Genomic DNA, 24,334 nt, shown 5'->3' with positions numbered 1-24,334 from the left:
TTAGTACCGCCGTCGAGCATCGAACCGGAGACACTTTGGTTCTCGATGCAGGCGCCTAAGCCATTGAGCCACGGCGCCGGAACATTGATGCAATAAAGAGAATGTTAATGCACAAACCCGGTTTGGTTGGAGCAGGATAAGATAAGGTTAAGCAAGGGTGGGGGGTCAGTTTATATTAAAAACAAAATGTTTTGATAAAACTCATGATTGCAACTTTAATACTGATCGGTCGTTATGGTAGCAATGTGCAACGGTTGGCAAAGTACGTTGGAATGATATCAGGTGCAAATAATCAATCAAACATATCTGTAACAATAGGCTCATATAAATTGTCTGGTAGATGAAGTTCATATTTGTTGTACACGGATTGCACGAGAGATCTTAGATTGGGAGGTTCGGGGAGATGGGGAAGATCTTCACGGATCGTCAACATCTCCAACCAAGTCTCTAAGGTTTGGAATGATGGTCTGGGGGGAGGGGGGCAGTTTGTAATAAATTCCCGTATGCCAGAGAACATATGTTATAATGAAACAGAACATCAGTGTTATAACATAGACAAAGTTACACCCAAATACTCCTCACCTTTCATCTGGGTTGAGGGAGCTCGATCTTGCAGCGAGGGCGAATAGGAAGGGGGGACACTCGGTGCAAAACTTGGAATGAAATGAAACGACAGCGAGACCAAAGTCGTGATTGCGGGGAAGAAAATCCGGGTCGGCTTCCACTCGTCCAATAACCTCGCATAGGACTATACCTGGGGTGTGGGTGGGGTAACATATGGGGTGTAGGTGGGGTAACATATGGGGTGTGGGTGGGGTAACATATGGGTGTGAAGATGCATGATTATTAACACAAGAACTTACTATATGAGAAAACATCCACCCTTTCATCATAATAAGTGCTAAACACCATCTCGGGTGCCATCCAGTAAGGCGTTCCAACCACTGTGTATCGTTTCCTCCTCCCCAACGATGTTGACTTCGGTAAAACTCGTGCCAGACCAAAGTCGGCAACAACTGCCGTTCCATCCTTTAAACACGATGTTCGTAAATGTATTTATGCAAGTTTTGTATGTTAGGTGTAGGGACCTTCTTTCTTTCAATTAAATGCACGGTTTAAATATTCCTTACAAACAAATAAAATATTAAAATATATCACCTCCTTCATGAAACAATTGCCAGAATTAAGATCTCTATGAATGACCTGCATCGAGTGGAGATAAGCCATCCCCGATGCGATGTCACGAGCTATGCGCGTTCGATGTTGCCACGGTAACGGTTCATCCATGTTTGATATAACGTCTGTGGGGAATTTTTCGATTACATTGAGTCACTTAAAGGAACTGTAATGTGGTAACATAACATAGGAACCTGTAGGATGAAATGTTATATGTATGGGTGTGCAACAAGCATGAACACTTCATCCCTCGGATTACAATAACAAAGGTCAGATTAATTGACATTAGTCAAGAGATGGGAAATTACAGCCAATATATAAAAGTAGTCAATATTGGGGTGATGGTAATTTCAAACATTTTGGAGCAAAGCACCCAAATCAATTACTCAGGAAATTCAAGTCTAGGAATTAAAAGAGGAAGTTTTAATATTGATAATCTTGAATTGATTGAAATAAAAATCAGAATTATTCAGTTGATTGGCTTTGCATGGTGAGCATATTCTAAACAAACTTCCACCAACCTTTCAATGTCCCACACTCCACGAACTCCGTTATAATATTCAGTCGTTTGTTCTGGTACAACACCCCGATGAAACGAAGCACGTTTGGGTGGTTGAGATTGCGCAAAACTTTCACCTGGAGGTTGGGTGATGTTAGTTGTTTATCTGTGTGGTGGTCGTTATAACTCGGGTGTTTTGTTTCACACACCTCATGCAGCCATTGGTGTCGTGCCCAAGCATTCGCTTACAACGATAGCAGCGTCCAGCCTGATGTTTTACCCACATAGTGGTATATTACTAACGTTTAGCTCTTAAGTTGGTAAATACACTGTTGATATATTCACATCATCGTTACCTCCTTCAAGAAAGATTTCTCAACATCTTCATCGAGTGAATTGAGAACCTTCAGCACCATCACCTCCCCAGAGTCTCGGTGGGTTACTTTGATGGCTCGCCCGAAGAACCCTTGACCCAACACCTCACCCAGTATGAGGTCACAGGGTCGGAACACTCGCTGCGCTGAACTTGGGGTCGCGACCCTCATCGACTCGGAACGGTTGAGGTCAGAGGTCAAACAGCGAGGGTATTGTTTGTATGTGATGTCATCTTCAGAAGCTTTGTTACGAGGAGATTCCTTCCTCATTATAACGGAGGTTCCATTACGGAGGGAGTTGCTCCTCCTGGTCGGTGGAGGGCGGGGGGGTAACATAGTTGTGGGGGATTGGGGTAAGGTGGGTGAAAGCATGGGGCTCCGGGGCTCAATATCTAAAGACTCCGGTGTAGAAGAAGACGGTTTCCTCTTGAACCCTCCTCGCATGGAACGGGAGGCGAGGGGGGTTTGCGGGAGGTCTTCATCGGAGGAGGAGGAGTGGGAGAAGGAGGAGAGAGAGGGAAAATCAACCAATGTTCCCGATGATGAACCTGAAGATGATGAAGAACTTCTGCTCCTAAACATTGTTTCATCATTTTGGTTTTCATCGAAAGTTGGGGGGTCCAGGGATTCCCCCACATCAATACCCTTCATGTTTGAACCAGTGTGAAAAGTTTGTGTTCGGCAACAGTAGTTGGTGGGTGGTTGGGTTGTGGGCGGTGTTGGGGGGCAAGTAGACATGGGAGCTTCTGGTTGTTGGGGTAACAGTGGTTGCCTGACGATGACTCTCGATTGTGGGGATTGCCCAATCGGTAGGTTGACCTTTCGCTGAACTGTCATTTGAAGGGGAATTTCCCGGTCCGATAATCGTTCAATCTGTTGCGAAATAAATTAAAACCAAATTAATTGCTGGGTAATGACCTAAATATAATTATGTTGCCAGATGAAGTCAGTTCTTTAACATTAGAAGTTATTTTTCACAATAAATTAAACTTACTAGATTGAGTGCGTTATGGTCGACTCGTAATCCGTTGATTTGCAACAATTTGTCGTTTATCTGTAACGGGGAATCCCCTTCAACACTAAAATATAAAATATGTCATAATTGTGATTATGTCGTAACAACGCACTCACCCACAAACCACTTGTCCATTGTCTTCGTTCAATGCGAAAATATCTTTCACAGAAATCCCAAACCCACTGGCTGTTGGTATCTTATCAGGGGAAACACCTGCAGTATTGTTATGTCATAATCATTTTTATTGAGTCATAAAAATATTGTTATAACACAATGTAAACAAACCAATAGAAATGCGGTTGTCGGACATTAATGGAAGAAAGTTAACGACGAGGATGACATCCATGGTTGCCATGGTGATGTTTGGGGTTTCCCCTAAGTGCTGAAAGTTTTGTACGTTTGGTAAATGCTCGGTATTTCAATCCTTGTTTATGTTAATTATTCTCATTAAACCAGTGATGACCAACCTTGTAGCAAACATGGCAGAATATGTGGAACTTATTTGGGGAGCAAACCAATCCATAGAGGTCCCCATCGGATATAAAGGACATACACACCCGACATTTAAAACATTCAGGATGGAAACGATAAACACCGGCTATCTGTGGATAATTGACATTGTGACATCATATTATGACATCACATTGGTTACATTGTTTCCTCATTACCATAATTGGTCCAGTGATTATGACATCACAATCTTTACATTTATGTCCGAACTTTTTCCAATAATCATCCTCACAATACAAAGCATCTCCATGTTCATAATATCGATTGTTGAGGAAACAACCACAACCGAAGCATCTGCGGCGAAATACAAGGATGTATAAATACATGAGTGAACATGCGTGGTTATATCATATTTGTTTTACCCATAAGTGTTATAACGACTGTTGTTTTTACTTTTTGTTTTGCATATTATTGCTAACTTTGTAACAAACAAAGTTAATATTCTAAACAATTACCTGCGTTTTTCCACAGATTGGCGAACCAACTTTTTCTCACGAACTTTCCAAAAGTTGTGGATGTCTATGAACTTTGTATTAGAAGAGGGGCTTCCCCTTGCCCCACCCCTTAAAGGGGAGCAATTCAACGAAGCTGGGGCTGAGGGCGATCCCCTAACCCCACCCCTACCATTATGACGTTTCATATCTTGACAAACATTCTTTTCTAACTCATTATGACGTAACTGAGGTAAACAATCCACCACCGGCTTCTCTAACTTGCTTTGTGATTCAACAAACGTCACTTCCTCTTCCATCGATTGTGTGGCGTCATGTGCATTCTTCTTTTTATCGTTTAATATAGATTGTGACGTCACACCAGGAGCATCACGTGTGACGGGTGATGACGTAGATGCAGACACTAATGACGTCACGTTACATAAACGAGTTTCCCAAAACTTTTTAATGTCCGCGAATTTCATTCTAGAATAATAAAAAATATTCAATTGTGCTGGAACAATCGCTAATATGATGTCATAATTAAAGTTCACCGCCGACGGCGAACGCGGTTTTGAGTTCAAGACAATTAATCTTCATAATTACATATGCGACGTCACTTATTACAAACAAATCGGTATTTAAGCTACTGCCGCGATATTTAAGGAAACTGACGTTATTGTGACATCATAGAATAAACAATTCGAGAACAAACAATACTCATTGTTCCACCATTCTTAAATTCTACAACATTAACTCATTGTTGACGTAATAAACCCTGGATGGGGAATACCCTAAGTAACGCCTACGCATAGAAATCTTATACACGCGGAAGTAAAAATGACGTCATTTAAACTTAAAACACCAGCTAGCGGATGTTCTTAAACATCTTCATCGCCACTAGGGGTCCGAAGTTATTGTCAACGAACAAACAACAATTATTATTATGTCATAATCTTCACTTTACAAAAACTCAAACCGAAATTGTGTAAATCAACAAAGTATAAACGCATATGCAATAATGATAACATTATTCCACGATAATGTTCATTATTTCACGATATTGTTATCACGGATAATACGAAGGTTTCTTGACTTTGATTCCTCGTTCGGCGAGCGAGGGCAACAAATCCTCCATTGTTAAAAGGGATCTGTAAATAATGTCATCGATATATTTATTAAGATTATTTTCTTTCGAAAATAAGAAACCGATTTCAATCATTTCTGTATGGGTGAAGTCTTTGAGGAGCAAGGGTAGAAAGTTGACCCATTACCCCAACCTTAGCAGTCCTGTCAGAACCTTGAAGATTAAAGAATCTTTTGAATATGACATCAAAACACCTATTATGACATCACAACATTGATTATGACATCAAAACACCCATTATGACATCACCTCTTCTCCTTTTTCCCTCCCCTCGATGTTTGGGACGAACCTTTCATTCGGTTTAATTGCATCGCGTCGTTCACGATGTCCGAGATGAACTTCTGGCTCGCCAATGCAATTAATCGAACTCTATAATCAATGTTATTAAGATGGTGCTGACAGTCAAGTTTGTATACGATTACTTACACGGCTGGATCCGTTGTATTTACTCCGGCCTTGTTGAGGTAATGGCGAGCTACTCCATCAGGAATCTATAAATATCGTTAAATCATCGTTAAATAATAATAACTTAAATAACGGGGTAAAACAAAAGGTATCTGCTAAACCACAACGTTTAAAGCGATAAAACCTGCAATAGATATATAGGTTTCAACTTACAACAGGGGTGTAGGTCTCCAGTTGTTGCAACAAATCGTTCATCTGCCCTCTGTCCAGCTGAAAATCTTCATTTGCATCGCTTACGTCACGATCTGACGTCACTCCGTTCATTTTCACGAAAACATTTAACTGGAATTCTGACAAAAAGCTAACCTCACCAGTGTTGACCATGACCATTTTACTTAAACCATTGTTAACCATTTGTGCAAAATTTATTTCCTCCCCTTAGCTCGCCGTATTTAACACAGGCACACCAAATACAGACACATGATAATTACAAATTATATTTCTTTAACACTTTTACACCAAAATATTAACTAAAGATGAAAACATTTTTCGATTAAGTTTCATAAGTTTTGAAATTTGTGTTTGTTTTGTCACAATGGATTGTTCAATATCAATTGTCACTGGTATTTGACATAACAATGGCATTATGACATCACAATCCTCCTGTTTCTTGATTGGCCACGAAAGATTTAAATGATGCCGATGCACCTGTAATATATTTTGTTAAACATCTTAAAAAACTTAACAAATAGTCCAACCTTGAACATTTGACCATCATCACAATGCCAAACAATTCCTTCTATTGTTCCGGAAGCGCTTAACCAATCTTTTATGACATCATAATCCAATCTAGGAGGGTTGGTTATTTGAAAAGACCCGTGTTCAACGAGGATGTGAAAAGGTGAAGCTTTTGATCCAAGACCTATGTAACCAATACATCATCACATATGGGTATTTATCCTCGTGTGGCAGGACAACAAGAGACATAGTTAAGTGCTTTCCCATCACACAATGGTGGCAGCATCATACAAACTCACCATAAGGATTCCCGTTAATATTGGTTCCGATCAATTCAAAAGTCTTTCCCGCCAACTTTGATAATGGTAGGGTGGTCACCACTAACCCATCAGTGTTGCGCAATAATACCAATGCTCTATCATCTATGATAACATTCTGATGCCAACAATACTGCCGTGCATCACTGGATATTGGAACCCAACCTGTATAACACACAATTATTATGGTAAACTTGATAATGACAAACACTGTGCGTGATGGGCAAAGTTTACTATGATAGTGGGATCACCCCTGTCTTGGCCCATGTATACTTCTATACACACTCAATAGTAGAATAAAAGCTGTTCCAGGTGTGCTAAAAGTTACAAACACCACCAACCACCTACCAGGAACATGACCGTTTCCATCGGGTTGTACCATCCCCCCCTCCCGTCTTACCCCGTGTGCAGGGTACCAACATGGGGGAACCACCTTCATATCATCTGGATACTTCCATTCATACTTTGGTTCCTTGCCCTGTATATGACATCACAATAATAATTATGACATCATGATTATGACATCACAACAATGGTTATGACATCATAATAAAGATTATGACATCACAACAATGATTGTGACACCACAACAATGAATATGACATCACAAACCCACTTGTCCTCCATTTATCATCCATTCTCGTTTCTCGTTTTGAAACTTTTTGAACTTTTTCTCGGTCAATTTGTTCGGTTTCCGGTCGAGACGAGCACATAGAACCAACTTCCCTTTGAAGAAGAAGTATATTTTCAATACAAATAATCGACATACTGTTCGGCTTTTTCCTCCAACTACATTTTAACTTGTTTTAATCAACTCACTGTTAGTTTATTGTATGTTTGGTTTAGCAGCTACGTTTTTATTTGACTATCGTATTTATAATTTTCACCTTGATATGCATCAATGTAACAACAAGTCCCATCAAGTTTCTCTGTAGCCACCGAGTGTTCAATGCCCGATTCAATCGCCGATTGCGCAACAACTTTCGTCGCAACAACGCGATAGTTTTGCCCCAAACGTTTATTCGATGGCAGTTGTTGGACCTCAGTTTCGAATAAACAGTCGATCTTCGATTGCACGCAATGCTTATTATGTGCGGCCATACTTCACAAATTATATAAACTTAAATGCACGGAGCAAAAGTTTAACACAACCTGTATATATCATACAACATAAGCATAACATCATACAACTTATGTACTAAATAGCCTATTCTCGTTATCTTTGAAGTAACAATGCTTCTTTCATGACGTAACAATATTTATCAATGTACGCGACAAACCCGATCGGTGTTTCCCCTAACCCGACACCACTAGTGTTCCAAGTTACTTTATTATAACGATAATTAAATTTAAATATTCACAAAGCTGCGTTTATATACAAGAAAGCAAGGTTATTAATATTAATCGAGGTCTTTGTACATTTCATCAATCTCTGCTTTATATCGATGCAAAAGTTGGGGGCGACGAGATTTGAAGGTTGGGGTCAAAAGTTCATTCTCAACCGAAAACAATTCCGGGGAAAGATGGATTTTCTTCGGCTGTTGAAATATATTAAAGATAAACTAGGAATACGATAGTTGATATAACCGTATACTGTCTATAGATAACACGGGTTTTGTTATAACGACTGTCGTTGCCCCACCGCACGAGGATGGATAATTTACATCCATTTATAACACGGGTGTTCTGTTCCACACATCTCATGTTAACAGGTCAGTAAAACGAGAATAACTCACGAGTTCGAACGACTTGAGTCCCCTCTTCCTACCAAGGGCGCACATATCTTCAAGGACAAGTTTCTTCACATCAGTATTGTTGCATAGCTCCTCATACCCACCACTGACCCCCTTGCCATTACACCAGGTAACCATAGCATCGGGATCGGGAACAGCGATGACGATCAACGATGCTTTCAAACTTTCACCGTGAATATAAACTTGTGCCACAGCTGGACACTGGGTTAAAATTCCCTCAATTTTCTCCGGTGCAATATATTCACCTTGAGCTAACTTGAATATATTCTTCTTGCGGTCGATTATCTTCAACGACCCGTTCTATGGAAAGCAACAATATCAAGTAAGAAGGTAAATACAACCAAGTCCACAAGAACTCACGGGCAACCACATTCCAACATCTCCCGTATGCAACCAACCATCTTCATCAAGTGTCTCCTTTGTCTTATCAGGATCCTTGTAATAACCAACGAAGATATTCGGACCTTTCGCGCAAACCTCTCCTTTTCCCTCCTTGGCGTAATAATCTTTCTCCGGCACGTCAACCAGCTTAATCATGTTACACACAACCGGTGTACCGACGCTTCCAGAGAAGAAGTCTCCAGGTACAGATACCGAGAGGGCGGCGGACGATTCAGTTTGTCCGTAACCTGTGAATGAAGACAATATAAGCGATACAACCATTGTGGGCGTATTTGTCCCCGGACAATGTTGTCACTAATGGGTTATCTAAAGTGACAAACAATTACCTACAAAGTTACATAGGCGGTTACTATAAGGTGTATGAAACAGAACACCCGTGTTATATAACGACCATAAGTTCCATCCAACCACAAACCAACCTTCAGTAAAGTTGACGCCAAGCGCCGCCCTCATAAAGTTGATGACCTCCAACGACACAGGGGCAGCCCCTGTTACCATCACTCTGCATTTACCACCAAGTCGGTTCTGGAGTTTCCTAAAGGAGAGAAATCATTACTTTGTATTTAGTTGTTATTGAGATACAACGCATTGGGCTTAAGATTTAGACCAGCAAGGTTGACACATTACCCCAACACCCAGGGTGCTACCACATGAACCCGAAAGTGGGCGACAAGGGCTTCAATGGTAATGGTTGGAAAACAATCTTAGTTACTGGGCTTACTTACTTGAAAACAATTTTATCCCATATTGTATTTTTGGTAACAATTCCCCGTTCAAGTTTCGCGAGTTTTGATTTCAAAGCTTTTTCGAGAAGGAATCTTTTAATGGTTGATTGCGCAACTCCAGCCCATACCTGTCAAGCGAATAATTACATGACGTCATCAATTGTTACGTCACAACATACCGTGTCATATATTTTGTTAATCAACCTCGGCACCATAGCGAATATTGTTGGTTTCAATTCCCCTACGTCATCAAGCAGTAATTTAATATCACCCTGGAAGAATCCAACCCTGGGATGAAGTGGATTGTTAATAACGTAACATGGAGTTGTATTTATATCTTCCAGGGAATTAACTACAAAACGTCAAAACACGCGGAACAAAAACTACTTGAGTAAAAGTGTTATAGCAAAGGGACGCGTGTTAAACCCCCGATGCGGTATAATGTTAAGCTGTCTGTAATAAAAATAAATTAAGATAGGCCTACAACCAGTAGTCAAATATGCTTTCCATTAATACTTGTGTTAAGTTGTGTAGATTAGTTATAGCGTGATACACCCCATATTAGTTACCTTGCCCCAAGAAAATACATCTGTGCGGCCATCAGTCGTTCAAACACGTGAGCTAATGGTAAGTATGAGATGTAGACATCAGATGACGACATACCGAGGAATGTCTGCGAACGATGGGCTTTATGACGTATATATTTACGTATGTTACGTCATAATACCTTTTCTCCTACGGCGTACACCCCGGATATGTTAGCGACCACATTTCCATGTGTGAGCATGACACCCTTGGGTAGGCCGGTGGTTCCGCTTGTGTAGCAAATCGTGTGGAGATCCTCGGGTTTGGGTGGCTGTGGGGGGTAGGAGTAATGTTAGGGTGGCTGTGGGGGTAGGGGTAACGTTAGGGTGGCTGTGGGGGTAGGGGTAACGTTAGGGTGGCTGTGGGGGGGTGTGGGGTAACGTTAAGGGGAATATAGATTTTAAAACAGGGTGATAGCATATGTTTTAGCCCCAGTTTCAAATCCCCCTCCACCCCGCTGTTAGGTAAAAAAATCTGTATAAAAACTTACAACAAATTCCTTCAAATTATTCTTGCCAACTTCCTCCACTTGTTCAAACGTCATCAAACGAACATTGGCTGACTCAGCAAAAGATTTTGCTTCGTCATCGGGGGTTTCCATGGTGATTATCAACGTCACGGCGAACTTACCATCTTTCACTGCCGCCAAAAGATTCTTCGTCTTTACATTTGTATCGACGACAATTATTTGGATTTCGCCTGAAAATAAAAAGGTTACAAACACCCTTAAGATGAGGATTGTGGCGTTATACATTGCGTCATAATGTGGGTGATGGATTGTGGACCCAAAGTATCATAAAGGGGAACCACCACCATCGAGAATGAGTTACAGGCTTGTTCAGTTATCTTCCATTCAACTCGGTTCTGCGAGAAGATTCCAATAAATTGTTCCGGTTGCGTTTTGGCGCCCTCGTGCACAAGTCCTGATCCAAAATGTTGGGCCTTCGTTAGTACCTGGGAGTTGGTGGGTCAATGGTGTTGGTATATACAATACGGTGTCAATGTAGGTGATGTTCTACAACGACGCATGGGGCTGGGATTCAAGCCATAGTTGACCCATTATCCCAATACCCAGGGTATACTATATGAACCACGCATGATATTAAAGTCTATCACTCACCCAGGTATATTAAGCGTTCACAGAAGCTGGTCATAATACCAATAGAGCGAAAGCATCAAGGCGTGACGCCACTGCGCGCTTGTTTTTAATAAACCCTTATAAATATTTCATATTTTACTTGACTACGAGATTATAAACTTCCCGCCAATTTGTAAATTCAAATTTGCTTCTTATTATGACGTCACAGACAGCACTACGTTGTAATAAAGATAAGATTGTTTGTAACAAACCTCATTGTAGGTGATCCACTGATACGGTTGACCAGCCCCGGGGCGGTGGCCGAGACAAGGACTATTACCTGCGCGTAACAGCCATTATGACGTCATATTGCTTAAAACAATGCAGGCAATTTGGCGCAAACTTCAATTTGAATCCACGTGTTTGTGTGTTACCTGATTCTCTTACACCGCGCATGAATATCTCATGCAACGTCGTCACATCTTTTTCAAGATAAGCCGTCGGTTTGCCCGGTTTCATGAGTGGAGACGCTCGTATTGTGTCGTCACCCTGGGATTAATGACGTCATAATATAGCTTATGAACAACAATCACGTTTACTTACATCCACGGCAACACTTTGCTTGTCAACTAAATCTGCTACAGATACAAGGTTGTATTCTAATTCATTGGCTTTCCCTTTAGCTGTTGTTGGTTCACTTGTAACTTGTTGTTCTTCAGTTACTGCAGGATCTGCAACTTGTGGTTCTTCACTTGCACTTTCTTGTTGTTCATTATTCTGTTGTTCTTCGCTTGTATTCTGTTGTTCTTCGCTTGTATTCTGTTGTTCTTCGCTTGTATTCTGTTGTTCGTCGCTTGTATTCTGTTGTTCTTCGCTTGCACTTTGTTGTGCATTTATAGATTCTTGTTCCTGACTGCTAGTTTGTTGTTCAACCACTCCATTACTATCAGTTGTTCCTTCCATGATCGCTGGTTTCTAAATGATTGTAACCACAACTCTGGTAGAATCGCCTCGGGTGTGGAAGCGCCGATGCGTGAAGAGGTATCCTCTCGCTGGTGTACAGTTACAACATATGTCTCACTATAAACGCCGCATTCTTTAGCGGCTGCCGCGAGTAAAAATGCGGAATGTGACGTAACATAAACACGCCGCTTCACCACGACACCGGAAACGGAAGAATAGTGAATTATACGTCGATATGTACGTTTGTGAGGCAACTATGCACAGCTTGCAATAGATTGTTTTGAAACAAACAGCTCACTGTGAACGTTAAATCATCACCATGACGTGCTTAATTCTTTCTTTATTTGATAATCATGGTTCTGTCATAATGCAACCGCGTTGTGACGTGGATAATCAGTCATTCGCATACGTCACACTGGTTACAATGCGGATGGTGTGACGTAACAATTGCAACGAGAAGCAAACGGAACACATTTTATTTTGGTTTTGTATTTTCATAAACATGAAAATTTGAAAAGCAACATTAGAACACAAATGCTGTGGTAATATTAAGTTAGTTACAGAAATTATGTTTCGTTAGTTTTGCATTGAGTGAACCTAACTTGGACGCCAACACGCAACTCTTGCAATGGAGTTAAAATAGCTCAGAATAAAATATTAAAATAATGTTATTTTGAAACTTCCAATATAAATATAGAGTTAACAATATTAATCGAGGTCTTTGTACATTTCATCAATCTCTGCTTTATATCGATGCAAAAGTTGGGGGCGACGAGATTTGAAGGTTGGGGTCAAAAGTTCATTCTCAACCGTAAACAATTCCGGGGAAAGATGGATTTTCTTCGGCTGTTGAAATATATTAAAGATAAACTAGGAATACGATAGTTGATATAACCGCATACTGTCTACAGATAACACGGGTTTTGTTATAACGACTGTCGTTGCCCCACCGCACGAGGATGGATAATTTACATCCATTTATAACACGGGTGTTCTGTTCCACACATCTCATGTTAACAGTTCATTAAAACGACAATAACTCACGAGTTCGAACGACTTGAGTCCCCTCTTCCTACCAAGGGCGCACATATCTTCAAGGACAAGTTTCTTCACATCAGTATTGTTGCATAGCTCCTCATACCCACCACTGACCCCCTTGCCATTACACCAGGTAACAAACGACTCGGAATCCGGGATCACCACGGCAACAAGGGATGCCTTCAAGCTTTCACCGTGCATGAAAACCTGGAACAATAACTTGGTTGGTTGTGTTTGAATTACTGGTAATAATACAAGTTATTGGTAAAATCTCCTATAGTAAACTATTTGTTGAACTTGATTTGTTATTTCGTGACACTTGGTTCTGACTGTTATTTGGTTACGAAAGTCGTTCAACTTCATGAGCGCTAGATCAAGTCAGATCCAAGTAATCACAATCAACTCAAAACTAACCTGTGCAATAGCCGGACTTTGCGTGAATATTCCCTCAATTTTCTCCGGTGCAATATATTCACCTTGAGCTAACTTGAATATATTCTTCTTGCGGTCGATTATCTTCAACGACCCGTTCTATGGAAAGCAACAATATCAAGTAAGAAGGTAAATACAACCAAGTCCACAAGAACTCACGGGCAACCACATTCCAACATCTCCCGTATGCAACCAACCATCTTCATCAAGTGTCTCCTTTGTCTTATCAGGATCCTTGTAATAACCAACGAAGATATTCGGACCTTTCGCGCAAACCTCTCCTTTTCCCTCCTTGGCGTAATAATCTTTCTCCGGCACGTCAACCAGCTTAATCATGTTACACACAGCAGGTGTACCGACGCTTCCGCTCTCAAAGTCACCAGGTATAGTAATGCTGATTGCAGCTGTCGCTTCAGTTTGCCCGTAACCTGAATAGAAGTGTATAAGTTATATATTAATCAACAAAGAAGTTACTTACAGGTTGTCTAAATTGATAGTTATACAGAAAAACAATTACCCACAAAATATCATGCATGATAACTGGTAAGCGGGCCACGAGGTGTATGAAACAGAACACCCGTGTTATATAACGACAATAAGTTTCATCCAACCACAAACCAACCTTCAGTAAAGTTGACGCCAAGCGCCGCCCTCATAAAGTTGATGACCTCCAACGACACAGGGGCAGCCCCTGTTATGAAAATCCTTCCTCGACCCCCCATCATGTTTTGAACCTTGCTGAAACATAGAAACAACATTAACCCACCCCCACTGAGGGGAAACCCACCACTTACCCAAACACAATCTTGTCCCATATCGTATCCCGCGTTACAATTCCTTTCTTTAACAAAGCAAGTTTGGATTTTAAAGCTCGCTCGAGTAGAAACTTCTTGATGAAAGATTGGCTGACACCCGCCCAAATCTGCCGGGGATAAATAGTTACAAACTACGTTTCCATAATAAGGAGAGCTGGTTTAGCCGACACCATCAGAGTTTCACCCCTTTTGATGTAATCGCAGATGAAACGTGAATGCAACAAAATAATGTTTTTACCAGAAGAGCAATCTTTAATATTGTAAACAACAGCAATAGAATATCCTCCTGGCTGATACACATGCTATGTCTGGTTTACCACGTATGAAATCCAGTAAGACACAATGACCACTCGGAATTATTATTTACAAGATTAACCCAAGGTGGCAACCAACCTTGTCATAGATCCGGTTGATTAACCTCGGAACCATCGGGAACACGGTTGGTTTCAACGCAGACACATCGCTCAATAAAAGTTTCACATCTCCTTGGAAGAATCCAACGCTGTGGGATCAAGGGGTAAGTATGGGATGGGTAGGGACAGGGTCATTTAAGGGGTTAGGAAGTCTTTGAATATAAACAAATACATGGATAGAACGAAAGTGACGTAACAATCACTGCATTCTATATTTTGCCAAGCATGAACAATCACGTAACAATGACATGATTGTCACAATGAATATACAATGAAGAGTAACAATGCATGTACATTGGTGTTTAGTTCCATGTTTAACACAACATCAACCCACCTCGCCCCACAGTAATACATCTGCTGTGCTACAAGTCGTTCAAACACGTGGGCAAGCGGCAAGTAAGATATGTGGACGTCCTTGTTGTTCATTTTAAGGAAGCTCTGTTGAATTAAGGATTAGTTACACATGCATGGTAACTCATAACAATTTGTATTTATGACATCACATACATCTTGCCCAATAGCGAAGACTCCCGCTTGGTTGGCCATCAAGTTACCATGTGTGAGCATGACACCCTTGGGTAGGCCGGTGGTTCCGCTTGTGTAGCAAATCGTGTGGAGATCCTCGGGTTTGGGTGGCTGTGGGGGGTAGGAGTAATGTTAGGGTGGCTGTGGGGGTAGGAGTAATGTTAGGGTGGCTGTGGGGGGTAGGGGTAACGTTAGGGTGGCTGTGGGGGGTAGGGGTAACGTTAGGGTGGCTGTGGGGGGGGTGTGGGGTAACGTTAAGGGGAATATAGATTTTAAAACAGGGTGATATCATATATTTTGGCCCCAGTTTCAAATCCCCCTCCACCCCGCTGTTAGTTAAACCTCTTGTATAAAAACTTACAACAAATTCCTTCAAATTATTCTTGCCAACTTCCTCCACTTGTTCAAACGTCATCACTTTCGTGTCGGTTTCTTTCGCGAGGTTGGTCACCTCTTCGTTTGGTTGTGACATCATAATGATTAGTGTGGCCGTGAATTGACCTTCTTTAACCCCACTCAACAAACTTTTAGCTTTGCCGTTGTTGTCCACGACCACTATCTTTAAGTCACCTACATAGAAATGTTACATAACATAATCTTGCAGCGACTTAAATTCTTCGGATCGGACCCCGATCTAGTAAAGTCGATACTTGTAACAAAACGATAAGATATTTTTGCATGAAATGATCCTGGATATATTAGAATAGCAGACTGATGATGTCATCTCTTAATATATTTGTTGGACTTGATTTGTGTGTAACGGACTTCGTAGCACATTCTAACCACATGATGTCTCCCTTACATTGCGTCATAATATGTTTGATGGATTGTGGACCCAAAGTATCATAAAGGGGAACCACCACCATCGAGAATGAGTTACAGGCTTGTTCAGTTATCTTCCATTCAACTCGGTTCTGCGAGAAGATTCCAATAAATTGTTCCGGTTGCGTTTTGGCGCCCTCGTGCACAAGTCCTGATCCAAAATGTTGGGCCCTCGTTAGTACCTAGGGGTATGGTGGGTTAGTTGTTTCTTCATCGCTTTTTGTTTAAAGTCTTTATATCATTACAGGTGTAACGTGACTCGGTGTATGATTACCAATGCGCGGTAATGTGGAAATACAGCAATGTCTTACGGTAAGACGTTGTATAATACAAACGTAACCATGAAAACTTGTTGAAACATTACATGGTATCAACACACACATGTTGAAGTAAATATTCTTCATGTATTTAAAGAGGGGTTGTAACTTACTTGTTGGTATGTCAACCACTTGTACGGCTGGTCGGGTCCGGGTCGCCACCCCACACAAGGCCCTCCCTCTGGTGGCGAATATTCAATGTAAGTTTAATTTATACAAGAGCAACAACAGCCATTATAACACAAATGTTTTGTTTCATACACCTTGTGCCTGTTTACGAGTTACCACGTATGTAACTTTATGGATAATTGTTTTTCTGTATGGCTGACACTTCATTACTGCCCAAGGACACACATACGCACAATGGTAGCAGCATCGAGCCTTGAACCCGGTGTTCCTGGTTACTCGGCAATGCTCGACCCCCCACACATTGCTACCACACAAACCCACCTGATTGTTTAAGTCCATGTAGAAAAACATCGTGTAGGGTGTTCACTTCACGGTTCAATGACTCGATGCATTTGTCCTTCATAAGCGGTGAAGCATGAACAAATTCTTCGCCCTGAAATCACATTTATTTATCTATTCAAATACAAAAGCAAAAAACAAATCAATTAAAACAACAAAAACATCTTACTGGAAGATTATTTGATTGTTTCTTAAGAACATCTTTGATGGTTAAATCACAATTATAATCATAATGTATATTATTCTCCATTATCACCTGTATCCTGAAATAAATGTTTTAATCGAAATTTCCAATGCTAACGCTACCTATTGTGACGTCACAACCACTTAACAATGACTATTCATTCAAACATGGTTATCCGTTGCCCAACCGCGCCCAAACAATCGCATAAACACGTTTTACAAAGGCGCACTAACTTTACTAGGAATAACTTTTGAATCGTGACGCGTTGCAAATATTCCAAGAATAACAAACGATATTTTCCGCCAAGCACAGCGGGGTTACTAAAGGTCGAATATTGACGTCATCTCACTGCGAAGTTATAGCAAACCGCGCCCAATCTAGCTTCGCTGCAACTGACTCATGAAACGCCCTTCTACTGACCAACGACTGGAAACTTGATACGAGTCAACGCGTCACTATTGTTTGTGATGAAAACCAAAGCTCTAAATTAACTCATTCTTTCCCGAACCACTTTTTCCTTGAGGCGTTACGCGCGAGCATATCACGTCACGTGATAGCTCAATAATTTATATTTTAATATTTCATGTTTTGGCCTCAACTTAAATTGGACCTTGCACTTAATGAAATGTCTGCAACTGATTATTGTTGGTCCAAAGTCCATACATGTCTGCAGGGCAAGTTGCATGAGGATATTCTGCTCTAAAACTTTGCTGGCATTAACTTTAATGAAGCTAAACATTGTAAATAAGTAACTCAAACAATCTATTAGTGGTTTATTTCGAAATATATACATTTTATGGCTGAAACAAAAGTAAACACATAGGTAACATTTGGTTAATGACTATAACATTGTGTAAATTCTCTTTAAAGTTTATTTTATTTATTTTTTACCTCATATTCAATTTGTTTAGCTTGATGATCGACTTTTACTTTACAATCCGTTTCCTCGCTCTTATTTTCCTTCATCATCCAAACCACAGTTGCTATGGCAACCGCTCCAATGCCAATCCAGGCTTGCATTGGAATCTTCAAAAGAAACATTAAGATTAAACTTTATAAACTATATATAAAGTAAATATTACTACCTTGGTTACCTGGTCCATGTATTCAACATACTGCCCGCCGCTTGGTTGCTTAATTTCAGACATTGTTTCAAAGTAAAGCAGTTACTAAATAATCAGCTTATATATATTCAGCCTTGGTTAATAAACAACCTAGCCGCTTCTGAAATCTCACAGCGTTAATATTTTACTAATTAATAACTGCTGTATAACCACGACTGCGATGAGAGGTTGTCATCAAAACTCACTACGTTTGTGACGTCATGGTGACTATTGTTCGGTGTTCACTACGTATCTAACACGCGCGTTTAGACCTTTGGACTCTCGCATGATGACTGTTGCATAGTAGATGTAACTAAAGGTCGCATGGCGGGGTTACTTGAGGTCGCGACCACGCCACTGCCGTTAGCGGAATTTGGACTGAACCACAAACTATTCAATACTCAGCACACCAAAGTTCATTTTATTCATAGTTAACATTTTAATGACTTAATTGCTTTGATGACGTCATATACACAAATGGTTTCATGCGACTGGGTCCTTTAAATTTTTTTGAACAAAATTTGTCCATCGGAAACTCAATTGGATGTTTGGTTTCCGATTCAGTTTCAACATAGATATCCAACATTGACATTAACCTGTAAACATAGAAATCACAGATTAAGTGATTTATTATGATGTCATAATGAGCATTACAAACCTTAAAACTTGGGACGGCAAAATTTCGTCCAAATTTTCCACCAACTTTGGAAGATTGACGTTGATTTCTATTTCCATTGTCTGCAAATAATTATTATGATTATTATTCGTGGCTACCATTGTGGGCGTATATGGTTTTGGCAAGACACTTAACAGCAATTGCTTCAACCCAGTGGTCATTAATAGGTTGTCTAAACTATACAGAAAACAATCACCCACAAAGTAACGAGGTAGATACATTACCCCACCCACCCTTATATTATCATCGTTCGTTGCCGTCCTACGTCCCATCCATTCTAAGCATAAGCACACTAGAGGGGGTTGTACAGGGTGGTCGACAAAAACCACAATGGCTGCGTTAAGTTCGACCGATGAACCACGACGTAACTTTGTGACGTAATAAGAGTGAGCCTCGACGTCGCCACCTAGCAGACCCAGTTCAACCACCAGCCGAGTGTATTCGAGGGAGGAATAAACATCGTACTCGACGGCTGCCCATGAGGATAACGTGGTGTGGATCTGCAACATATATATACATGATGTATCAATGTTGGCCTTGGTTGGGTTATAACTTTGAACGAATCCAATATGGTGAATATTCTAACGTGAACGGAAATGATTAACAAGGGTTGTTGTTTTGCTGACGATTTCCTTCGCTTCCTTGTTTTAATTAATTTTATCTTCGCTGTCGTATTTGAAGATTTATGTTATAATGCTATAACATAAAAGATTTATGTTATAAAGTTAAATATATTAAACAAATTAACAAAAAATTAAAATGTTTTAGTTTTGTTATTATTTGTGTAATACATGGCAGCCACCTTATCAGGAAGGGTCGTCGATATTTGAATGTCTCGTTGAATAAATTGTCGTTGGAATCGTTCCACTTGTTGTACAAGACCCACCTTCGATGCAACGCGTGATCGAATTTGTTTCATCAACCCATCCATGTGAGTGGAACTCGTGTTCATGTCTTCACCCTGTGTGTGTATAATGTTACTGGGGTGAGGTTTGAACCCTGCGTGTGTATAATGTTACCGCGGTGAGGTTTGAACCCACAGCTATACAAATAAACAATCACCCACAAAGTTACAAACATGGTAACTCAGCAACTTACCCTCAAGTTCCCCCCCATACAATCCACCCCGCACAAGCGTTGAACCCACATATACGGACGACCCACCCCGTATATCATCTCCATGTTGGGTGACATGGGGGTGGGGTTGGGGCAGGTGGTTCCCCAGTCAGCCCCCTCACCCAGACATTGTAGAAGGTTGTTGGTTCCGAGGATGGGGCTGAACATAAGATGGAACTTGTTTATGGTTGCATAGCATGAAAACAACTCAAATAGAAATATATTTCACCAAGATTATATTTAGTAACCCCTCCTACCTCGAGTATTCAATTTAATTCCAGTGGAAATATTTACTTGCTACTAAATATAAAGAATCATTCCATTTACCAAGAACCTTTATCTAACTCCCTTGTTACTTGTGGCGTATTACAAATTCTTTGTATAAAAGTCACCACATACACATCGAACCTCACCTTTGTAAAACCTCAGACATTTTACTCGATGACGTCGACGTTGTTGATGATTTAACGCAAACAAAATTAAGTTTTGGTAGAAACGAAAATGTTAGTTCGATGTCGACACCTGGTGGGGAATATTCAATGTTATGGAGGGTGGGTTGTTGAGTTACACCAATCCATGCACGAACATTATATACAACGGGAAGCAGTTGGTTGGTGGACGAGGGGTTGGACCTCACGCACAACAACCCAGTATACACCAGGAGATTCAACAACATGCATTTGCCACAAGATTAAACACAATATATGATAAACACACAAACTACCTGCATTATTAAACAACTTGATTGAAACCACGAGGGGGTGCGGGGAGTAAACACCAGTAGTTGGAAGATCCGTTGACATTTCTTTCTTTCGGTTTCTGCGTCGCGCTGTGTCTGTTAGGGAGTGTATGAAGGTGAATGTAATACCCATATCATATATGAATTCAACTTGTTGATACATTTTCATGGTAACTTTGGAATGATTGTTTTTATGTACAGCTGACAATTTAAACAATACATTTAGGTTAGAGCAATTGTCGTTAAGTATCTTGCCCAAGGACATTCACAATAGTAGCAGCAACGAGCCTTGAACCCGTACCCACCTTGTTCCTCCATATCTTCACCCTCGGAATCGGACTCTCCCCCCGACCCCACCCCCCCAGTAGCATCAATAACCCGACCCCCCGATGTTTTATCCTCGAACAACTTCACCGCAGCATCAGTGTCACCGTGGATATCAACCTCCATGTTGGGGTCTAAAGTTTCGAGGGACGAATGATAAGTTTTATAAGGGTGAGGTTTGCCACGAACACAGCTGACAGCTGGGTATTTGTTGGTACATTTACCCCAACACCCAGGGTGCTACCACATGGACTTTACCAGATGTTGAATGGAAGCAACAAGGGCTTCAACAGTAATGGATTGTTTGCAAGATAAAACACATTATGTTGTTGCAGCATTAGATAATCGGAAGATGCACCCAACCCAACCCCCCCACAACCCCCAACCCACCACAACCCCCCCCCCAACCCACCACAAGCCTCCTGGAAAGCCTTTGCTTGCAGAAAAAGCACAAACAATGGTCGAGGCAGCAACTGCGACGTTTTATGTTGTTTCTGTGTTTTACTTATCGGCAAGTCCAAAACTTCTTGTAACGGGAGCGAACTTTTCAAAAGACTTTGTAAAGCTGGCGCCAATATCTGTGATGGTGAGACTTGATTATATTGTTTACATCAAACCGTGCGCACCTAACAGAACCATGTGATCTTACTTGCAAATGTTGTTTCTTCTTCCCGATTTCCTCAACAACTTTCCTTTTGTTTTCCTTCAGTTTTCCAAGTTCACCAGCCAGTCTGGCATACAAATAAATAAGTTCGATAAAAAATACAAACAACAACTCACGTTTTTCGTTGCAGCAATTCATGATCCAGTCTCGCCAATGTTCGATTGTGTTCGTTGCTCTTTGTCGTGCCCTAGTGGTGGGATAATATAAATCACGATAATTTCATAGAAATCATAAACTTACAGGTTTAGATATCGAGGTTGGCGCTTGCTCATAGAAATCTTTAACCGACACAAGGGTGATGTCATCGTGTCGCGACCTGGAATGTTACGAGGTTTTATTGACACGTCGACGCCCGTTGTGCAAACAAAGTCTCGTGCAAACATCAAGCAGGTTAGTTTGGTCACAGTAGGGGATTGTGACATCACAACCAACATGCCTTTGTTTAAAAAGAAAGAAAACAAGAAAGTTGACGAGAAATCGATAGCCACTAGGGGGGGCAATGCGACAGGGTATCAGAAGACGGAGGAATATAAAAAAGGCAACACTGGTGAGTTTTTTGTTGTGCAACATTGAAAATCTCCTACTAGCATGATGTATTATTTTGGCTTCTTCGGTGAAATTATATCCCAACGTTTTATGTACTAGGTTTGTGCATATTTATAAAATGTTTTCTATAACTGGTGATATTTATATTTATATCAGACGTGCATAAGATGAAAACAACATTCGACGATGGGCATGGGACATCAGGGAAAACGAAAACTAAAGCGACGTCGAATGTGACGGAGTTGTCGTCCAAGAAAGATATGTCGGCTGTTAGTGCCATTACTGAGGTATATATGATATCTATGTTGTCTATGGTGTATATATGATGTCTATGTTATATATGTCTATGTTATTCCAGACGGAAGTTGACGGCGACAAAATCTCGAAAGTAACGAAAGTTCAATCGAATTATTCGTACAGCGCCACTTTGTCAGGGACTCCGGAGGAAATTGAGAAACAAAAGAAAAAAATGAAAAAACAAATGGAGAAAAGAAAAAAGGAAATTCAGAAAGAACAAAAGAAAATGTTAAAAGATGGACAAGCGAAGAAATAATCACCATTATTATTATTATTATTGTTGTTGTAAATATTTCAAAATACCTGAATTCTAAACACTTTGTTATTTCTTTGTGTAAATGGCTTATTTCATACTGTAGATTCTCCAGTTGCAAGTTGTATGTGTCCAATTTTTGCTTCGTCTGAATAAAAATTTATCATTTGTTGTATTTGCCATGAAATGATAGTCACATAATAGTTGCATAAGATCTGATGAATGAAACTTATTTATTCTCACTTAAAAGTCATTAAAACACAAATGTAACTTTGTGATGAATTTTTATGTATGGTTGACAATTTAGACAACCCATTAGGGGCCTTTACGTTGAATGCAATTGCTGTTAAGTAACTTGCACAAGGACACATACGCCTACAATGGTGGCAACGACGAGCCTTGAACCCTAAACTCTGGGTTAAACGCAAGTGTGCTAACCGCTGTGCCACGTCATCAAAGAAAACCTCCCCAAGTTATAAACAAACCATCCCTTATGATGTCACACAACATGATTATGACATCATCAAGATACCTCAAGTGTTTGATCCTTCATTTGTTTACATTTAATTTGCGAACATCGGTTTAATTGCTTCAATGATAGGAAATGAAAAGAACCCTGCAATAAATAATGTTAATTACTTGTGTAAGGAAACATAGGTTAATTTACTTTTACACATATTGACAGGACATGCAGCCATTCAGGTAACGTATGTCAATGATACCTTTAGTATACAATACATATTGGTAATTAGGCAGCAACGAAATAATGAATAAGATTTATGACGTAACAAACCTTCATACGTAGTTCAATTATCTCGTTTTTCGCGTCTTTTCCCTCACTTTTTAAATCGACAACTTTTGACATGATTTTCCTTAAATCTTCGCAAATTGACGAGAAGTTAATCAGATTGTCGCTCATATTCAAACCGTCAGCTTCAGTTTCAGCCATTTTTAATTATAATAATATAATAATCTCTAAATAAAAGAATAAATTTCATAAACTTTGTCCTCAAAACCAAACACGCCATTTTAACAGAAAAAATAGTTAATGTTTTTGAAGATATCTATGTCCGACAATTTAAAACCCAGATCTCATATGAATTAATATTGGCGGGAAATTTCATAGAGATCTAAAAGAAGGTAAACAAATAGGGAGTGTAAGATAAATCAACATAGGACGTCATCTGTTACTAAATCAAAGGTTATATTGTCAAAACTATGATGTGATCATGATTTAAACACAAATGTCGTATAAACAATAGACACTTCTGCAACAGTGTTACTCATATCATATTTAAATCTAGTTTAACAATATTTACTAATTAAACCAATAAATATTAATATTTTGCAACTTGGCAGAGATATAAACGTCTTTGTTATACAAGATCTCTGTTTGCAAAGGATTAAAGCATGGCGCCCTCTATAAGTTATAGAGGGCGCCATGGATTAAAGCCTTATCTTCTCATCTGATTTAAAAATGGTG

General features: G+C 40.1%; 7 protein-coding genes across 13 annotated transcripts; 1 reads left to right on the top strand and 6 right to left on the bottom strand.

Moving 5' to 3' along the window:
* Positions 1-152: 152 nt before the first annotated feature.
* Positions 153-4,490, bottom strand: LOC149727429 (LIM domain kinase 2-like). The gene is made up of 12 exons (XM_089889607.1): positions 4,030-4,490; positions 3,733-3,868; positions 3,532-3,666; positions 3,350-3,446; positions 3,181-3,277; positions 3,044-3,128; positions 2,032-2,922; positions 1,698-1,812; positions 1,159-1,301; positions 864-1,029; positions 583-754; positions 153-467 (listed from the first exon to the last, which is right to left on the bottom strand). The coding sequence occupies exons 1-12, from the start codon at positions 4,488-4,490 to the stop codon at positions 293-295; spliced, it is 2,673 nt and encodes an 890-aa protein (XP_089745733.1). The 3' UTR covers positions 153-292.
* Positions 4,491-4,919: 429 nt separating this feature from the next.
* On the bottom strand, positions 4,920-5,956 carry LOC149727428 (transcription initiation factor TFIID subunit 10-like). 2 transcript variants are annotated; one of them, XM_089889682.1, is made up of 4 exons: positions 5,771-5,956; positions 5,579-5,643; positions 5,402-5,521; positions 4,920-5,156 (listed from the first exon to the last, which is right to left on the bottom strand). In XM_089889682.1, exons 1-4 carry the CDS (start codon positions 5,945-5,947, stop codon positions 5,075-5,077), a joined length of 444 nt encoding a protein of 147 aa, XP_089745808.1. In that variant the 5' UTR covers positions 5,948-5,956; the 3' UTR covers positions 4,920-5,074. The 2 variants fall into 2 exon arrangements, with proteins under 2 accessions (XP_089745808.1, XP_089745809.1); XM_089889683.1 differs by lacking the exon at positions 4,920-5,156 and adding an exon at positions 5,164-5,305.
* An 82-nt stretch (positions 5,957-6,038) lies between these two features.
* LOC149727427 (RNA ligase 1-like) lies at positions 6,039-7,865 on the bottom strand. The gene is made up of 6 exons (XM_089889666.1): positions 7,500-7,865; positions 7,229-7,338; positions 6,961-7,090; positions 6,595-6,777; positions 6,316-6,479; positions 6,039-6,265 (listed from the first exon to the last, which is right to left on the bottom strand). The coding sequence occupies exons 1-6, from the start codon at positions 7,711-7,713 to the stop codon at positions 6,071-6,073; spliced, it is 996 nt and encodes a 331-aa protein (XP_089745792.1). The 5' UTR covers positions 7,714-7,865; the 3' UTR covers positions 6,039-6,070.
* A 58-nt stretch (positions 7,866-7,923) lies between these two features.
* Positions 7,924-12,248, bottom strand: LOC149727426 (long-chain-fatty-acid--CoA ligase 1-like). Of its 2 annotated transcripts, XM_089889622.1 has the most exons (14): positions 12,035-12,248; positions 11,760-11,971; positions 11,591-11,705; positions 11,429-11,496; positions 10,831-11,032; positions 10,569-10,777; positions 10,221-10,349; positions 10,063-10,166; positions 9,673-9,781; positions 9,494-9,621; positions 9,188-9,303; positions 8,727-8,995; positions 8,349-8,666; positions 7,924-8,150 (listed from the first exon to the last, which is right to left on the bottom strand). In XM_089889622.1, exons 1-14 carry the CDS (start codon positions 12,117-12,119, stop codon positions 8,013-8,015), a joined length of 2,202 nt encoding a protein of 733 aa, XP_089745748.1. In that variant the 5' UTR covers positions 12,120-12,248; the 3' UTR covers positions 7,924-8,012. The 2 variants fall into 2 exon arrangements, with proteins under 2 accessions (XP_089745748.1, XP_089745747.1); XM_089889621.1 differs by having other exon boundaries at positions 11,760-12,248.
* Positions 12,249-12,579: 331 nt separating this feature from the next.
* Positions 12,580-18,387, bottom strand: LOC149727425 (long-chain-fatty-acid--CoA ligase 1-like). 4 transcript variants are annotated; one of them, XM_089889629.1, is made up of 15 exons: positions 18,228-18,387; positions 18,025-18,159; positions 16,932-17,043; positions 16,595-16,662; positions 16,145-16,346; positions 15,704-15,912; positions 15,325-15,453; positions 15,152-15,255; positions 14,798-14,906; positions 14,384-14,511; positions 14,212-14,327; positions 13,749-14,017; positions 13,572-13,688; positions 13,164-13,364; positions 12,580-12,965 (listed from the first exon to the last, which is right to left on the bottom strand). In XM_089889629.1, the coding sequence occupies exons 1-15, from the start codon at positions 18,279-18,281 to the stop codon at positions 12,828-12,830; spliced, it is 2,091 nt and encodes a 696-aa protein (XP_089745755.1). In that variant the 5' UTR covers positions 18,282-18,387; the 3' UTR covers positions 12,580-12,827. The 4 variants fall into 4 exon arrangements, with proteins under 4 accessions (XP_089745755.1, XP_089745754.1, XP_089745756.1 ...); XM_089889628.1 differs by having other exon boundaries at positions 18,219-18,385; XM_089889630.1 differs by lacking the exons at positions 18,025-18,159; positions 18,228-18,387 and adding an exon at positions 17,119-17,545.
* A 242-nt stretch (positions 18,388-18,629) lies between these two features.
* On the bottom strand, positions 18,630-24,283 carry LOC149727423 (THO complex subunit 5 homolog). Of its 2 annotated transcripts, XM_089889632.1 has the most exons (15): positions 23,645-24,283; positions 23,384-23,467; positions 22,902-22,999; positions 21,996-22,071; positions 21,872-21,942; positions 21,741-21,822; positions 21,504-21,669; positions 21,073-21,225; positions 20,753-20,863; positions 20,442-20,550; positions 20,011-20,188; positions 19,715-19,873; positions 19,146-19,412; positions 18,895-18,974; positions 18,630-18,832 (listed from the first exon to the last, which is right to left on the bottom strand). In XM_089889632.1, the coding sequence occupies exons 1-15, from the start codon at positions 23,798-23,800 to the stop codon at positions 18,676-18,678; spliced, it is 1,947 nt and encodes a 648-aa protein (XP_089745758.1). In that variant the 5' UTR covers positions 23,801-24,283; the 3' UTR covers positions 18,630-18,675. The 2 variants fall into 2 exon arrangements, with proteins under 2 accessions (XP_089745758.1, XP_089745760.1); XM_089889634.1 differs by lacking the exon at positions 21,996-22,071 and having other exon boundaries at positions 21,741-21,942.
* On the top strand, positions 22,126-23,026 carry LOC149727424 (uncharacterized). Its single transcript, XM_089889680.1, has 3 exons — positions 22,126-22,302; positions 22,458-22,588; positions 22,660-23,026. The coding sequence occupies exons 1-3, from the start codon at positions 22,188-22,190 to the stop codon at positions 22,852-22,854; spliced, it is 441 nt and encodes a 146-aa protein (XP_089745806.1). The 5' UTR covers positions 22,126-22,187; the 3' UTR covers positions 22,855-23,026.
* Positions 24,284-24,334: the final 51 nt, after the last annotated feature.

The sequence above is a fragment of the Ciona robusta genome, chromosome 12, assembly GCF_009617815.1.
Source record: "Ciona robusta chromosome 12, ASM961781v2".
In the NCBI taxonomy this organism is placed as follows: domain Eukaryota; kingdom Metazoa; phylum Chordata; class Ascidiacea; order Phlebobranchia; family Cionidae; genus Ciona; species Ciona robusta.
Note: the sequence above shows the minus strand (reverse complement) of the source record. Positions and strands in the feature narration are given on the sequence as shown.

What these genes read in the sequence shown, in the direction of transcription:
- LOC149727424 (XM_089889680.1), top strand. Translation starts at nt 22,188, where the DNA reads ATGCCTTTGTTTAAAAAGAAAGAAAACAAGAAAGTTGACGAGAAATCG. An exon ending in ATATAAAAAAGGCAACACTG is followed by an intron (nt 22,303 to 22,457) that starts GTGAGTTTTTTG and finishes TATTTATATCAG; the next exon opens with ACGTGCATAAGATGAAAACA. An exon ending in CTGTTAGTGCCATTACTGAG is followed by an intron (nt 22,589 to 22,659) that starts GTATATATGATA and finishes ATGTTATTCCAG; the next exon opens with ACGGAAGTTGACGGCGACAA.
- LOC149727428 (XM_089889682.1), bottom strand. Translation starts at nt 5,947, where the DNA reads ATGGTCATGGTCAACACTGGTGAGGTTAGCTTTTTGTCAGAATTCCAG. An exon ending in TGGAGACCTACACCCCTGTT is followed by an intron (nt 5,644 to 5,770) that starts GTAAGTTGAAAC and finishes CGATATTTATAG; the next exon opens with ATTCCTGATGGAGTAGCTCG. An exon ending in GGAGGGAAAAAGGAGAAGAG is followed by an intron (nt 5,157 to 5,401) that starts GTGATGTCATAA and finishes CATTATTTACAG; the next exon opens with ATCCCTTTTAACAATGGAGG.
- LOC149727427 (XM_089889666.1), bottom strand. Translation starts at nt 7,713, where the DNA reads ATGGCCGCACATAATAAGCATTGCGTGCAATCGAAGATCGACTGTTTA. An exon ending in GGATGATAAATGGAGGACAA is followed by an intron (nt 7,091 to 7,228) that starts GTGGGTTTGTGA and finishes TGTCATATACAG; the next exon opens with GGCAAGGAACCAAAGTATGA. An exon ending in TGGAAACGGTCATGTTCCTG is followed by an intron (nt 6,778 to 6,960) that starts GTAGGTGGTTGG and finishes TGTGTTATACAG; the next exon opens with GTTGGGTTCCAATATCCAGT.
- LOC149727423 (XM_089889632.1), bottom strand. Translation starts at nt 23,800, where the DNA reads ATGGCTGAAACTGAAGCTGACGGTTTGAATATGAGCGACAATCTGATT. An exon ending in GAATTGCTGCAACGAAAAAC is followed by an intron (nt 21,823 to 21,871) that starts GTGAGTTGTTGT and finishes TTTGTATGCCAG; the next exon opens with ACTGGCTGGTGAACTTGGAA. An exon ending in ATGTCTGAGGTTTTACAAAG is followed by an intron (nt 20,189 to 20,441) that starts GTGAGGTTCGAT and finishes TCTTATGTTCAG; the next exon opens with CCCCATCCTCGGAACCAACA.
- LOC149727426 (XM_089889621.1), bottom strand. Translation starts at nt 12,119, where the DNA reads ATGGAAGGAACAACTGATAGTAATGGAGTGGTTGAACAACAAACTAGC. An exon ending in GCGCGGTGTAAGAGAATCAG is followed by an intron (nt 11,497 to 11,590) that starts GTAACACACAAA and finishes TGTTACGCGCAG; the next exon opens with GTAATAGTCCTTGTCTCGGC. An exon ending in TGGCGTCAACTTTACTGAAG is followed by an intron (nt 8,996 to 9,187) that starts GTTGGTTTGTGG and finishes CTTCATTCACAG; the next exon opens with GTTACGGACAAACTGAATCG.
- LOC149727425 (XM_089889628.1), bottom strand. Translation starts at nt 18,281, where the DNA reads ATGTCTGAAATTAAGCAACCAAGCGGCGGGCAGTATGTTGAATACATG. An exon ending in TCTTCGCTATTGGGCAAGAT is followed by an intron (nt 15,256 to 15,324) that starts GTATGTGATGTC and finishes TTAATTCAACAG; the next exon opens with AGCTTCCTTAAAATGAACAA. An exon ending in AAAGTCCGGCTATTGCACAG is followed by an intron (nt 13,365 to 13,571) that starts GTTAGTTTTGAG and finishes TTATTGTTCCAG; the next exon opens with GTTTTCATGCACGGTGAAAG.
- LOC149727429 (XM_089889607.1), bottom strand. Translation starts at nt 4,490, where the DNA reads ATGAAATTCGCGGACATTAAAAAGTTTTGGGAAACTCGTTTATGTAAC. An exon ending in CAATCTGTGGAAAAACGCAG is followed by an intron (nt 3,869 to 4,029) that starts GTAATTGTTTAG and finishes ATTTCGCCGCAG; the next exon opens with ATGCTTCGGTTGTGGTTGTT. An exon ending in TCCCTCAACCCAGATGAAAG is followed by an intron (nt 468 to 582) that starts GTGAGGAGTATT and finishes CCCTCCCCCCAG; the next exon opens with ACCATCATTCCAAACCTTAG.